We start from the raw sequence: 16,756 nt of genomic DNA, 5'->3' as shown, positions 1-16,756 counted from the left end.
TGGTACTGAATAAAAGAAACCAAATGCCCAGTGTCTGTACTGGGGGAGGCCAACACACTGTAAACTTGCTGCCACACTTGCATGTGTGGCATCTGGGAGGGACAATGCCCATGACTCTCTCCACTCTTCGAGTTAAGGCTGTGCTTTGCCTGTACAACCCCAATAACACCATAGGCAGTCACCTCAGTGAATTGGGGAGATAATCATTACTTTCTAAGTATCTTGTACTCTGCTGAAACACTTTTTTTTTTTTGAGCATTTATCCAAGTAATGTGACATAGAGGAATGAGTCAGCAAAGCCTTTCTGACAAAAGGACTCCCAAATTGAAATATGAAGAATGGATAGGTTTAGTTGGAACAAGATGAAACCAGCTAGAACGTAAGAAATCAGGGGAGAGATCAGGGACATTGTAGTTAAAAGATTTTTTTTTTTTTTTAAGATTCCACATATAAGTGAGATTGGAGAGTATATCTCCCTTTCTGCCTGGCCTATTGGACTTAATGTTCCCTAGGCTCAACCATGTTGTCATAAATGTCCACCAATGGACAAGCAAGGGTCATAGCAGTGGAAGTAAAGTATAGGTGTGGTTAATACTTCAGAGTTAATAATGGGAATAGTCTAAGGATTGATCGCCTTTTTCAGATAAAAAAAATGGTTATCATATTTGTGATATTAGAGATATCCACTGGTGCTTTTTACTGGGATAGGAAACATCACAGGACAATTGTTCTTTGAAAAGAAAAGAGAGAAGAGACAGGACAGAGGGATCGAGCTTGAAAATGACATATTCAACGTACCTTTGAGAATTTACCTGAAGGAATTCCAAGGCAGAGAGAATAGAGATGCATTTTCATTAAGAATGTTAGAACTTTTACATCTTGCCATTCATAAATTAGACAATAATGCAACCCTTTTAAACAAAATTATTGAAGTGGAGAGCACCATTTCTCCTTGCCTTTCCCCAGTCTTTTATTCCTTATTCAGTTACCATTACAGTTAATGCTATAATGTGCAATTCTTCTTTCTCAGAAAATGATTATCTCAATTCAACAGTGGCAGATGAGTTTCAAAAGCAGTCCCTTTCTTAGCAGCAATAACTATTAACTAGGATCACACTGATAGAGATGATAAGAATGAGCAGAATAGCAATGGATAAAGGAATGCTCCATTTGCTTGGTTTCACAAGGCTCCCTGGTGTAGGTCTGGCAGCAAGGTGAGGCCCCTGGCTGGCTTATTAATAAGCATACCTAAAGGGATCATCTGCAAGCTTACCTGGAATATAAAGTTTGAAAGCAATAGGATCATTACACCAATTATGACCAAATTGGGAGATTCATGTTCCACATGATGATTTTCAGTGCCTACCTATGGTAAAACCATTTGGAAAATGTTTTTTATTTTTTTCTTCCTCAGCCCCATAACTTCATGATTCTAAGAGATATTTTTATTTCATCATTAACAGAAAGGGTATTAGTGCTTGATGAAACTTCACTCAGCAACTAAACCAATCTTGTTATGTTGGGCAAAATGAGCCTTGGTTTATCCAAGGGATTCCATGATGGAATTCAAACTAGAACTATGTGATGTTCTCCAGATTTAATTTTTCCTATTGGGTTTATAGTTCATTGAATGTCTATTTCTCCCTTGGTGTGATTGTCTAAAACGTCCTGGTTGTCTGAGTTTTACTTCTCCAGAAACATTCACCAAGACAACCATTTGGTTAAAAGTAACTGAACTTATAGATGGTTCCATTAAACTCCAGTGAGGGAAAGTGAGAGAGAGAAGGATAAAGAGCCAAAGTAGGTGCACAATCTAACCAGCTACCACTGTGGGTGAGTGGAACTTCATCTCATGCAGAAAAATCTGGCCTATTAGAAAGAAATAAAAGAAAAGGGAAAATAGAATGTCCTAGGATTTTATATACTACCTCCTGTGAGTCCTGGAGGGCTGCTTCTGCAGGGGAATTAGTGCTCTGGAAGTTCCAGTCTGACATGCAATGGGCCAAATGGAATATGAAAGCCAGAGGAATCCCTCAGGCAAAGAAATGCAGGAGCTGGCAGTTAGATGTAGGGCAGGTGTGATCTAAAGTGGTAATGGCCAGGGATTGTGTTTGGAGCACCACCAGTTTACAGGATACCAAGGAAAGTGAGTGACAACAACATCACAATGAAAGCCATTTGAATAAAAATAGGACAAATGCCACTAATTAGACATGTTTTACTGTCCCCATAGGAGAATGAAAATACACTGTAATTGTATTTTGCCTAGGGAGTTTTGAAGGTAGCATTTTTGTCTTCAGAGCAATGAGGACATTAGTAACAGGAGGAGTGTTTCTTGTGTCTGAACAGCTTGCTGCAGGGCACAGCAGAAGTTTAGTAATTGGATTTTATCAAAAAACGGTCTACAAGTCTGTAAATATAAAAGTAAGTTCAAAAGTGACTTTCAGTATGTTACATATCGCATCTTTCTGAGCTGAAATTAGCTTAATATGTTATGTTGGGCAACAATGAATATGTCCACAGGCAGTCAGTGTGATTATACAGCAAACTGGAAGGTACATTCACATAGACTCACTAATTTTCTGATATAGTTGTTCCAAATATATACCTGATAAACATGGTTGAACAAATCCCAAATCTCAGAAGAATCTTGAAAAAAAGAGTTCACTGCTCTGGGAAATATTTGTCTCTCTTTATTTAAAAGACTGCATGTTTCACAAGGCAATGGGGATATTCTCATCTTTTCCATTGTTCAGAACAAAGGAAGCACTTAACATCTATCTGCTGAATGAATACGTATATAGCTAGCATTGGTGCAGCACTCAGTGTTTCTACTCTTTTCTAAGGTCTGTATCACTTCTCAGTACCAGAAGATGTGGTTCTTGGCACGGCAATAGGAAGGGTCAAGGCCAATGACCAGGATGTTGGTGAAAATGCACAGTCCTCTTATGACATCATTGACGGAGATGGAACAGCACTCTTTGAAATCACCTCTGACGCCCAGGCCCAGGATGGCATTATACGACTAAGAAAGGTAAGCTAAGGAAGGTTTTGCTCATCTTTAAAATACCATCCACAAACACTTGAGCTTGGACTGACAGAATCTTAGAGCTGGTAGGCATTTGGCTTTTCCTTGTAAAACATGATGACTATTAGGATCCTTTTAGCACCTCTAATCCATTGGGCCCACTTCACATTTCAGCTGAAGCTCAGGTAAACAGCTACCATGATGGTGCTGGCCTCTCATCTTACCTGATATTTCTCTCCTTGTCTATTCCTCAGTGACTTTCCCTAAGCCCCGAGAGCTTAGGGAAAGCTAACTCTGTCTTTGTACAGGGCACTGCAGCTATTAAAGAAAGTCAATGCCCAGAAGGGAACTCTCAACCAATTGGGAACCAAAGTTGATGGACAGTTAGTATTCTGAGGCATATTGCTTAATGTCTGCTAAGAGTATTCTCAGTAGAAGTCAGTCTCAGTTGCCCCACAATGGTGACAAGTTCAATAGCTTTTAGTCTTTCCCTGTATAACTCTTCTATTTCTGTACTGCTGCTTTCTCAAAGATCTTCCAAGATATATTGACATTTCCCCCAAGTCTTTATTGAAAGCTGAACTTTCAGGAAAAACTCAAAGACAGGCTGAGCATTCAGGTTCAGATATCCTAGCCAGCTCTGGAGCTCTGATTAGAAGACCAACCCTGCTACCACTAGCTGCTCTAAACTATGGGTTAACAGCCCAGTCATTATGGGAAATGAAATAGAACTCAGTTTAGCCTTACTTCTGGGTGTAGGGCTACTATTAGGAACAAAATTTTAAAAGTATCTCTGAATGTAGACTTTGACAATGTGAGACTGCTTTTGCCATCAACCCATGGCTCACGGTAGATATGAAAAATTCTGTTCATTTTTCCATTTTTATTTCTTATAATAAAAAAGTTCATAAGGAATGTGTAAAACATAGCTTATTATTTTATGCACACAAAGCCTTGCAAAGGAAAAAATACTCTTGTCTTCATCATAACTTTGTTGGAAATCATTCTATATAACCTTTGTCATGAAGTAGGTCATGCTATTTTTGAATAGATAAATAAGAAGTACATGGGAGATTACACTCTTAGGAGCCAATAATTTCTTCCTCTGTCTTGATCAGCATGTCATTGATACAATTCACTATGTGATTTTCTGATGTTACATAAAGATCCATTATTCCCAGAGATCCTGCTCTTAAAATTTCCCATTGAAGAGTTATTAACCATAGAAATATGAAATCTTCTGTTTACATTTTTGTATAAATATAATGTTAAAAATCAATTTGGGAAAAAAATGGATGCATTTTTTTTCACTTTCTTTTGAGCAACACTGTCTTCAGATCAGGATCCTAGCTTGGGTTTAGAACTCAAGAGTTGCAAAATGTTTAAAAACTCATATTTGAAATGGAGTGCAGTACAATGACACTTGAGTCAATTACTAAATGACCCAGAGCCACATTGTCTTTGGCTAGCAATTCTTAATGTAATGTTTATTGTTATTCTTAACTGCTATCCTTTGTTGCCATAAGGTGCTTTTTATAAATTGAAACATTAGCTGTTTTATGTTTTTGTCCACTGTTATTCATAAACTTGGAAGCATGTACTTTGACACATGTATTTTACTTTAGAGAATAATTCATAGGCCTTCAATTCATGGGCCATCTTATTTGTCTGATGACAGTAGAATATATTTGGTACATTGTTGTTATATGAGCTAAAGGCGAGACACAACTAGGTTTTGAATCTGCCTACATATTTCTTTATATGCTCACCTGCTTCGTAGCACAGCACTTAACAGTAGAATATATTGAGGTACATTGTTGTTATATGAGCTACAGGTGAGTCCCTCCTTGCATGGAAGCCTTCTGATCTGTACTTATTACTGAAGTGTATCAGGCAACAAGCAAGGTACAGGGGTTCCAACTTTTTTTTTTCCTTTAAGGCAACAACAGTTATTAATCCCCCTCTATAAGTGATTGCAAAAATTCTCTGGAAAATCCTGAGGAGAAGGCCTAGAGACTTACCATTGGCTGAGATTTGTGAGAATAGGAGGGATGGAAAAGTGGAAGATGCTAAACAAAGAGTCCAATCTCTCATCTAAGACTGGATAAATAATTTTTTGAATGACCTGTAGTACAGCATGTGGCCACAGTTAATGATAATGTATTGTGTATTTCAAAATTGCCAGAACAAATTTTTATTATTCTCCTCATCCCCCAAAAAATCTGAAACAATTAGTGATGTGATAGATATGTTAATTAGCTTGATTGAACTTTTCCATAACATAAACATAGATGAAACATCAAACAGTATCCCATAAACATATAGAATTATTATTTGTCAATTAAAAAATAAAATTAAGAAATTAACAATAGAATCCATTATATTGAACATTGTTTGCAAAGACCTTGAAATTGTAAAATTTTTACAGTAGGGGTGATTGACAAATTGTGATTATGCCCATAGTGAATCATTTATTCATAGGTTATATACTTGTGCCTACTAATTTCAAAATCAACAAGGAAGTGAGTGTTTGCATAGTTTACTGGAAAATATTGGTGGGGGGAAGCTGAGTCTCATTAGATCTGAATTCAAATATAAAAATCAACACAAAAATTTTAAGTAAGAATATATATTTAAGCTTGCATAAGAGTTCTGAAAGACTTCACTGATGGTAGTTTGTGTTCCAGCTTCTTATTTTTAAAAATCTGCATTGCAGATTTAAAGTTCTGTTTCTTATGAGAAATTGTAATGCAGACGTAACTATCTCCTTGAATCTTGACAGTCTTGCATTCTTGAAATCTGGAGTATTATAAGTTGCCAAGAATTGGGCTATAAGGGTTCTGATGCAGATGGGTCTCTGGTGTATTTAAAGGGACTATCTTCTCTTACCTCACTCTATTAACCTAGGCCAATGACAAGAGTCTCTTGCCCTGATAAGGAATGAAGTGTTAATATGTCAGAAATATTTTCAGTAATGGTACAATGAAGCAACTGCAAGTTGTTTTTAAGTGGTTGGTGAGTGCACACTCAGACCAAGTTCTATTTATACTGCACTCACTTTCCTTCTTCTAAATATAAACACAGCTAGGTTTTGAATCTGCCTACATATTTCTTTATAAGCTCACCTGCTCGGTAGCACAGCACTTAACAGTAAAGACCTTTGCCAAGGCCCTAAAAAATAATAAACCTCATTTTAATTATATAATCAGTAAAGTAGCAATGCTTTGGAAATAAAATAAGAAAACACTCTTTGTTGGGATCCGTGCTAAATTATGCTTTAAAACATCTCCTTGGACTAAACAATGATTATTTCTAGTTCTTTACATTTCACACACTGTTGCAGAAATGATAAAATATTCTTCCCAGATAGAGATTGTATTCGATGCTGCCTTATCTCCTACCAGCAGAGGCCTGATTAACTGGCTGATTAGTATGCAGGTCATGCTATCACTAGTAAAATTTTATTATGACTCTGAAGTGAAATTTTGATGGCAGAATTCATGACTGTGAATATTTTGTGAATTCCAAGTGAAATGAGCAAAACAAAACAAAACAATGGGAGATTAGATTCACTGAGCTTGTATAATAAACAGATATCAATAAATGCCTGTAAAATTTACAGGTTGAATCTAGGGGAATGGAGAGTGATCCCATTAAGACTCACAAATGGGCTTAAATGCACATAACTTTCATCCATCAGCATTATACTCATTTGTTCTTGCTGCTGTGGTCATTAGTGAAGTATTCATCTTTGTCATTTCTTAACAGCCTCTGGACTTTGAGACCAAGAAATCCTATACTCTGAAGGTGGAGGCAGCCAATGTCCATATTGACCCACGTTTCAGCAGCAGGGGACCCTTTAAAGATACAGCTACGGTTAAAATTGTCGTGGAGGATGCTGATGAGCCTCCTGTCTTCTCTTCGCCAACGTACCTCCTGGAAGTTCATGAAAATGCTGCTCTGAACTCCGTGATTGGGCAAGTGACTGCTCGTGACCCTGATATCACATCCAGTCCTATAAGGTATTTCTCTTTTAAATGACATACTGGCTACTTGAAATGACAAACTCATCATTACTAAATGCTATGATTGGGTCCACATTCTGCGTGGCTGCCTTTGAGTCTAGGATCACATGACAAAGGAATTTTGGCCCAAACGTGCTCTGTCTGTGTGTCTGTGTATATGTGAATATATGAACATAGAGATATGTGCGTACTAAGAGCTTCACACAATGTCTGACACCAGAAACCTCAAGATTAATCAGCCTATTTAGCTTTTATAAAACCCAACGATGATGCAAAATCCCAAATATTTTGCAGCACATTTTGGGTGAATCTTTTATATTTTTTCTTTTATTGCTTTTTAGCATTGCAAAAGCTAGTTTGTCTTCTTCAACAGTTACAGTGATACATTATAACTGATACATTAGAATTTAAAGACATAAGACTGCTGTGTCAATGTACTAAGAGGATCCCATCTTATTTCCGTTTGATGTTTGGCTTTAAAATTAGCTTATTCTCAGTTCATGGGCATTTCTCTTTGGTCAGCATATCTGGTTCAGTGTCTTTTAGACAAAAATCTTTTCCCTCACTTTGAAATTGTCTTTTGTTTACATTTTTTCTGCTCAGAAATTTTTAGCAGGATGAGAAATAGTCGTTTATGAAAGGCTTTCTTTTTCTTTTTTCTTTTCTTTTCTTTCTTTTTTTTTTTTTTTTAAGAAATGAGGCTCAATCCTATTTTCTTTTTTCTGTTGAACTGTAAATACCTTTTCTCTTTTGCCAATCACCCAAATGGCAGTACAGGTACTCAAGCTAAATAGCTTCCTTTGAAAAGCATGCTGAAAATCTATACTTTGAAGGCTGGTCTCTAAGGGTGAAGTGTTGGCTAATGATGTGTTTGAGTGTGGATTTCAAATATTTTCTTTGAAAATTTTGTTGGGGGAAGGAGAAGAGAGAGAGAAGAGAGAGAGAGAGAGAGAGAGAGAGAGAGAGAGAGAGAGAGAGAGACAGAGAATTTTTTTTTAATATTTATTTTTTAGTTCTCGGCGGACACAACATCTTTGTTTGTATGTGGTGCTGAGGATCGAACCCGGGCCGCACGCGCATGCATGCCAGGCAAGCGCGCTACCGCTTGAGCCACATCCCCAGCCCAGTAAGATTTTATTTTAAGGAATTATATAGTAAATCTATATGTTAGATATCAACACACACACCCAGCACCTAACTTTGAATTTCTAAGTCAGAGATATCTAGAACAGACCACCCTTCTTACTAATTTATTTAGGGAAATTCTAGGCAAAAGAGTTTTCTAGAAGTTTTATTTATTTACTTTTTAAAAAGTGTATTAAACCCTCATTGCCCACAAGGGTGCTCAGTCTAAGAAGCTGAGAGAAACCCTGCAGAATAGTCCTCAATAACTTGAATTTGAACATAGGGGAAATGTTTTCATATCCAGAATACCCTCTTAACACAATATAGTTACAAATTTAGGATGATAAGTAATAGTACATCCCATAAGGAATCAGATAAAGCTTTCTACGGATGAATGCAGTCTCAAAGAAGATGAAACTGAGGAGGTAAGGACTGGTCCATGGTCAGGTTCAGAGGAATTCAACACACTGTAGATTTATACAGTACCCCTTATTTGGCTAAGGGAAAAATATCTTTGAAAGGTCAAATATTAAATGGAAGGGCAAGAATTATCCAGAAAGACAAGTTTACATGAACATCCCTTTTCTGAATCTCTAGTAAAGTTATGCAATGGCTTTATGGTGGAATTCTTTTGTAGAGAGGGACAGTGATATTTTTATATATAGGGATAGTGATATTTTAAGTGAATGAATGTGCCTCATTTTTATATTTCTTCATTTTCTCTGAAAGAAATACATACAGAGGAAAAATTGTCACTTTCTTTACATCTCCAAGCATGAGATCGACTCTAAAGGAAGTAAACAAGATTGGTTCAACTGAGGAATCAGTCTGAGAATAGTTTGAGCCTTTCGATTTGACAAGGTTTCTACGCTTAGCAGTGAGGAGCATATAAGGACTCAGGGAGATACCAAGCCATCAGTCCTGTGGAGTAATAGGGGTTAAGATATTGGGGCGATTACAGGAATACTCCAAAATTGTGTCCATGGTACCAGTTATACAGGACCTGCTGTGTGTAGACATGTTCTTCTTCAGTTAGAGCTAAGGTCTGAGAAATTTTTTGTGCCATGGTGAATTGGCAGAGCTGGGTTTAAATCCTGGCTCATAAAACTCCACACACTTTTGCTTCTTGAATGATCTATGCATTCTACTGACAAAAAAAAAAAAAAAAAAAAAAAAAAAAAAACAGAGACTTACTGATCATAATTTCAGTACATAGGAAATCAAGCCGTTACTCTCACTGTACTTACTTGTTACTACTATTTTTATTGTTGCACTGTCTGGAGAGTTGTGTGTAAAGGAAGCTAGAGCCTGGTCAGCAACAACCACCTTGGCTTAGAAGTATTTCATTTTCAGACAAGCTAAGTAGGATTTGAGGCTGTGTTACCAGGAAGAGATGGACAGATAAAGTATAAATTGATGACACAGACATATCTGTGTTTTTGACAGATGTCAGGCAAGTACCAGCTCCTATACATCTACGGTCCCATACAAAGAAGTGAGGTTGCTGTTTCAAAGCATTTACAGTAGGCTTTGAAGTGACAGTCAGAAGGTGCTCCCCACACAGCCCTGATAGGAGGTGGACAGCTCTGTGACATGAGAATGCAGCCATCTCCAGCTGTGCTTTTCAGCATCTGTTCTGTGTCGCCGAAGCTCCTTCCCTACCAGTTGGGTTACAGAGAGCAGCTTTCCCCTATCTATGCACAACTGGTTAATTTCTGTAGAAAATTAAATTTCCTGACTAGTCAGAGCCATGCCTAGTTCTTTATGAGCCTAGCAGATGGATTTATAGCTATTTATCCTTTTAAAACACAACTCGAAGACATGGATACTCAGGGAATTGTAGAGTAACAGATATCCATTATTTTCTCTTTAAGATTATTGTATTTCATAGGCTGACAAGAACATACCTATTTTTTAGGTTAATATTTGCTTTGCCATGCAGCAAGATAGAGGTATTTATTGTGGTCACCGCCCTGCTAAAATGTATAGCCATTCACTAGTTGGTCAACTTCTGTAAGACTTCTTCTGAGTACACATCATCTAGTTAGAAATATCCTGCATTTTAGAATTCATACACCTTTTGCTGTATCTGTATCTGTATCTAGATGTCTGTATATTTTCTTCTAGGAAAAGAATGGATAGTGCATTAAGCAAAATCCACAGTCACATCTTTACCCTCAACAAAACATTAATTAAGCATTTATATTATTTAAAAGATGATATATTTTGAACTTAGTCAAATAAAGTTTCAAACTGTATCATGACTGCTCTCCTGTCAAACTTTTCATCTCTGGAATTCTATGAGGTTCCGTTTCCTCACTGGTATGGGATTATAATATCTTCCTCATGATTAAATGAAGCTATTAAATAATCTGTTGTAGCTATTAGAATTACCAGCTAATAAAAGGTAAACCACCAACAACTAACTTTACATTGTAAATGTAAATTAAAAACCTACTTCTTATTTTAGCCAAGATTGTTCTAAGATGCCGCAGTCTTGGCGGGGCACAAAATCACAAGCCACTCACAGCTTTGTAGATTCAAACAGCAATTCTTTATTCCCGAACTCACACCGGCCTCTACACAAACGTTCTGGGGAAATCCAAGTTCTGCCGCACAATTCACATCCCAAATACCTTCTCGATTCCACGAGAACTCAACGGGAACTCAGGCAGCAGGATACGCCCTATTCCCAGCAGCAATAATCTTAAACCTGGAACTGCCTTAAATCCAGATTGTCTTAAACTGGGAATGCCCTAAACCCAAATTGTCTTAAACCGGGATACTTCCTAAAACCTGCAGGATACACCCTAAACCTGGATCCACCCTCGTCCTTGAGCAGGGTCACCTTTCTCAAACACACATGCAATGTCACAGCGAATTTCCAAGGCAAGTCCATTTAACATGGGGTACGCTGGCAAGGAAATTTCGATGCGTCATTTCTATTTGGCAATGGCCCTCAGCACTAAGAAAAGTGGCTTTATATGGAGAATGATCTATTTTTGGTTTTGCTATCTGCTAACTAGTATAGTAATCAAACTCATTTAATCTAATTTGTCCCTGCTACTTACATAAATATTGTTACAATAAGTGCTTAATGTGTGTCAGGGACTGTGCTCCTAACTCCTCTCTAAGATAATATGTAGTCATTACTCCCACTTATCAGATGAGAAAACTGAGGATAGAAACACTATCTTGTTCAATGTTGCACGAATGCTGAAGAGTGGGTCTGGATGTGTTAGTCAGATTTCCATCACTGTGACAAAATACCTGATAAAATCAACTTTAAAGAGGAAAGTTTTGTTTGGGATCCTGGTCTCAGATGTTTCAGTCCATGATTCCTTGGCTGCATTGTTTTGTGCCTGTTATGGCGAAGGGCATGGCTGAAGAAGCTGAGCACATCATGACATCCAAGAAGGAAAGAGAGAGATACTGGAAGTGATGAGAAACTCAATATCCTCTTGAAGGACGTGTCCCAATGACCTAACTTCCTTCCATGAGTTCCTACCTTCTAATGGCCCTACTACTTTCCAATAGTGACTTAGGCTGATTACCAAATCTTTAACACAAGAACTTTGGGGGATACTCCAAACCAAATTCAAGAATTGCTTTTCCTTAAATTTATTTTTTTATAATGCAATGCTGTTCTCTACCAGAACGCAACAGTTCCTCTGATTTTGGTAATTCCAACCATGTCTATATACTTTAGTGTGGTTTAACGGGAATAATTTATTTGAAATATTAAACTTCATTCTCTAAATAATCTTATCAAATCCAGCATGCAAAACAGGGAAGAAGAACAAATAAGTAAATTCTATGGAGTTTACTAATTATGGCTGGGTGTTCCTTGCTCATCTGTCTAGCCATTTTGGACAGGTTTGTTACTGTTGGCTGTGAATCATATTCTGATCTGGGAGGTCAATGTGGAAACCATGATATTTTCATTTGATGAATCAGATGTTGTGCTATTTATTATGTATTATTTCCTTCAGACACTGGGGAATGGTTAGGATGATTTCAGTTTTTTTTTTTTTTTTTTTTTGGAAAAGAAACCTGAATATCCAAATGGACAATTTGCCTATGCATGGAGATAAAGCAGATGGGTATGGGGGCAAGGTTTAAGCCTAAGCTTCGTATTACCATTGACCACTACTATATTGCCTTCTCCACTAGGACATAAAATATTGAATGGGAATAGGATAATGATAGCTGATAGTTAATGAGCTCATACTTTGGGACAGACACGTGAAAACAATGTTATATGCAACAAATTATTTATACTTCAGTTAAAATTTTCTACCACAGAGTAGGTTTTTAAAATTTTATATATATATATATATATATATATATATATATATATATATATATATATATATATAGTTTTCGGTGGACACAACATCTTTATTTTATTTGTATGTGGTGCTGAGGATCGAACTCAGTGCCCCACGTATACCAGGCGAGCACGCTACTGCCTGAGCCACATCCCCAGGTTTTAAAAATAAATTGAGGCTTTCATGCAAACTGCGATGGCCCTTTTGCCCCCTTTTAGTATCTTTATTTCAAGCGTGTTTTAGGTGTCACCATGGTTGAGATGGCACCTGGCTGTTTTTAAGGTGGTCACTTCCTATTTCTTTCAGACCATTCACCTTAAATGAGATTAAATGAGTTGCTTAAATGAAAAGTAGGAATGACAGCCATTTAGAAACCAGAACAGGAGGTTGACATATGATTGTGGTGGTCACAGTGTTCTCTTGTTCTGGTCCCTCTTGAGTGTTAAGTGTCCACTCTACACAAGAGCCTTGCATTGTTTTTCTCTGCCTGGTATTCTGGCATTTTTTATAATTCATCTCAGTTACCAGGCTGGCTGTTAATGAGCTATTTTCATGAAAACACTCCTTAGAGTCATGATTTCCAATGAAGCTACGGTGGAAATTTTTCATACTATATACAACTTAATGTTAATTTGGGCTGAGGACTTTGCATTGATTAATTTATTCTGCAGTCTTAAAGCAATTTATGTTTTTGGCAAGGACCTAAGTGTCTCTCTCTCTCTCTCTCTCTCTCTCTCTCTCTCTCTCTCTGTGTGTGTGTGTGTGTGTGTGTGTGTGTGTGTATGTGTAAGACTTAGAATCTGAGATTTACCCTCTTAAAGGATTTTCAAGTGCCAAATAAAGTTTTATTACCTTATAAGTACAATGTTGTCAGCAGATCTGTAGAATTTATTCATTTTGTATAACTAAAACTCTACTTGTTAACTGGTAATCCCCCATACCCCTGTCACACCCCTTACAAATAGAGTTCTTCTCTCTGATTTTCTGTTTCTGGTACATCGTATAGGTGGAATTATGCAGTATTTGTCCTTTTGCTACTGGCTGATTTCATTTCACATAATGTACCAAATACTTAGCCATATTGTTGAATATTACAGGATTTCCTTGTTTTGTTCAGGCTGAAAAATACTCCACTACATCTATAGATCACATTTTACTTATCCGTTCATCAGTTAATGGACATTTAGTTTGATTCTGTACTCCAGCTGTGGTAAACAGTGTTTCCATGAACATGGGAGTGCTAACATCTCTTAGAGATTCTGATTTCAATCCATTTGAATAAGAACTCAATAATGGTATTGCTGGACCCCAATTTCAATTTTTTGAGGAGCCTCCATATTGTTTTCAAAGCATCATTTTTTAAAAAATTACAAATAGCACTATACAAGGAATTTAGTACACTGGTATTTTTACATAATTAAAACTCCAAGTTCAAAAATATCAACTTTTCCAACATTATTTGAAAAACCTCACTAAATTGAACTAGCTAAAATTAATTCATAAACAATGCCATATATTAGCATAGTCAGTCATCGTTCACATGGATTCATTTATTCATTCATTTCTAATTTATTTATTCAGTTGGACAAATTGAGCCACAATTATGTAGGAAATCGTTACATTCACACAGGCTCTGCTTTCCTGGTCTTAGTCCATAATAAGAAGGACATGCACATGGGAAACCCACGTCCTTCACAATTCCTTCTAACTAACTTTAATATATGAAAATTATATGAATATACAAAGTTACATATATATGTAAATATACCTTCAATATATGAAAATGATAAATAATATAACATTTTGGAGCTTATGGGTTACATGGAGGGAAGGATTTCCTAATTAAATTTTAATAAAAATAGCCATCAATTTCCAATGATATTAAAATAGAAATATCTCACACTAATAAGAAACTGGTACACATATAGTACACATACTGGTACACATAGTGTTTCTGTCTTCTCTGATTTTGTATTCTCCCTCACCTCATTTCTTTTACTCTCTCTCAATACTATCCTTTGGGTAGTCAGAGATTCCATTTTCTATTTGGAGGAATAATACAATTCTGGGGCCTTAGAATCCCGGAACAAGTGGGACACGGGTAATATTATTTATTAAAGGTGTTAGAGCAACCACTGGAGCAATTAGAGGCAAAAAGCTGAAAACTTGTAGATGGAATTTTTGATTGTCAAAGTGCATGCGAGAAGATGTTAAAATGGTTTCTTTAGGCATAATAACAAAAGCTAGAATAAAATTAAGCAGTGAGAAAGAAACAGTTGGAGTTCAGTGAAATATAATAACTGATTCATAACTATGGGGTTTATTTCATTATGTGTGGCTCTAAATAGCATCTTCACTTGCAGTTGGCTCAAAATTGTTATCTTCCTATAAATTTTCCATATAGAGGCTGCAAACCAGTGTTTAGCAAAACATTTTTTATAATACAGAAGTGCATTTATGTCTGCTAAATTTGAAAAATAGATATACACTGTCTCTCTCTGAGGGCAGAATTTTCCTAACATTGCTATAAGAAACATTGTTGGGACTAACGAAGGATGTCCAGACTTGTTTGCACTCTTTTCTCTGCTCTAGGACCTCCCCAGTAAGTTAATTTGCTAAGGTGCAATGCACTAAGAAGAAGAGAATGTAAGCAGTGCATTTAGTCTTTGAACTTTATTTTGTTTGCAGAACATCTGGAGCACAGAGATGTTGTGCTTATGTCAGGGTGACACTCAGGCTCCTGTGCTCATCTGTGATGTAGATTCTGATGCATCTGACATCACAAATAACATCATGCTTGATCTTAACAGACTGGGTATCTTTTCTTTAGAAAAAACACTTTTTTAACATATTGATGGGATTTGTTGTTACATATTCATACATGCACACAAAATAACATTTCCCCTATCCTTCCGGGCTCTCCACTGCTTGGTCCCTTTCCTCTACTGATATCCCTTTGATTTTTAGGAGATTCACTCCCACCTTTGCTTTCCATATTCTTCTCTAGCTTCTACATATGAGAGAAAACATACAACTCTTAAGTTTCTGTATTTGACTTATTTTACTGAAGAAGATGATGTCTAGTTTCATTTTCCTGCAAATGCCATAATTTAATTTTTCTGTATGCTTGAATAAAATTTCATTGCATATATATACCACATTTTCTTTATCCATTCATCCTTTGATAAACTCAAAAGCTGGTTCCATAGTTTGGCTATTGTGAATTGTGCTGCTGTAAACATGGGTTGTCATGTATCACTGTAGTATGATAACTGTAATTCTTCAGGATAAATACCAAGAAGTGGTATAGCTGGGTCATGTGATAATTCCATGCCTACGATTTTGAGGAGCCTCCATTCTGATTTCCATAGCAGTTATACTAATTTACAGTCTCATCAACTGTGTAAAAGTGTTCCTTTTTCTTCAAATCCTCTCCAGCATTTATTATTGTTGGTGTTCTTGATGGCTGTCATTGTGAATGGAGGGAAATGCATCTTTTTTTAAATGTATCTTTTTTTAAATTGGTTCTTTTTAGGTATGCATGATAGAAGAACCCATTTTGATCTAACTATACTACCATAGAATATATTTTATTCTAATCAGGATCCCATTTTTTTGGATGTACATGATGGTGGGATTCACTGTGTTGTTTTTATATATGTACATGGGAAAATTGTGTCAGTTTCATTCCACCATCTTTCCTTTGCCTGTCCCCCATCCCTTACCTCCAATCCCCAGTATGTAATCCCATGAACTTCTGTTCTTCCCCTCTCCACCCCTTATTGTGGATTATCTTCTACTTCTCAGAAAAAAAAATTGACTTTTGACTTTTGGGTACTGGCTTATTTTACTTAGCATGATAGTCAAGAGATCCATAAAGAAGAATTACTTTATAAAATTTGCCAGCAAATGAATGAATTTGAAGACTATCAATGTACTTTTGATTTGCATTTCCCAGATTGCTAAAGATGTTCAATATTTTTTTCATGTATTTGTTGGCCATTTGTATTTCTTCTTTTGAGACGTTTCTGTTTAGTTTATTTCTGTTTAGTTTATTTTCCCATTTATTAATTGGGTTATTTGATTTACTTTATTAATTGGGTTATTTGATTTTTTAAAGTAAATCAAATAACCCAATTAATAAATGGGCAAAAGAACTGTGTATATTTTAATTACTATATAAATCGCCCTTCTCTCTTGTCTTTCCAAAGAGCCCACTAGTGCTATTAGTTAATAATCTGACTATA

The 16,756-nt window shown here is 36.4% G+C and overlaps 1 protein-coding gene across 1 annotated transcript in view; it reads left to right on the top strand.

The window, feature by feature from the left end:
* Window positions 1–16,756, top strand: part of CDH8 (cadherin 8) — a gene marked incomplete at its 3' end in the record, with an annotated part of 348,742 nt that overhangs the window by 194,229 nt on the left and 137,757 nt on the right. The window contains exons 6-7 of the mRNA XM_081274667.1: window positions 2,847–3,034; window positions 6,797–7,050. Coding sequence (XP_081130793.1) covers window positions 2,847–3,034; window positions 6,797–7,050 — 442 coding nt within the window. The remainder of the gene's footprint in view (window positions 1–2,846; window positions 3,035–6,796; window positions 7,051–16,756) is intronic.

Source organism: Spermophilus citellus (assembly GCF_964194105.1).
Source record: "Spermophilus citellus genome assembly, chromosome: 18".
Taxonomy (NCBI): domain Eukaryota; kingdom Metazoa; phylum Chordata; class Mammalia; order Rodentia; family Sciuridae; genus Spermophilus; species Spermophilus citellus.
This window is presented reverse-complemented; position numbering and strand designations above follow the sequence as displayed.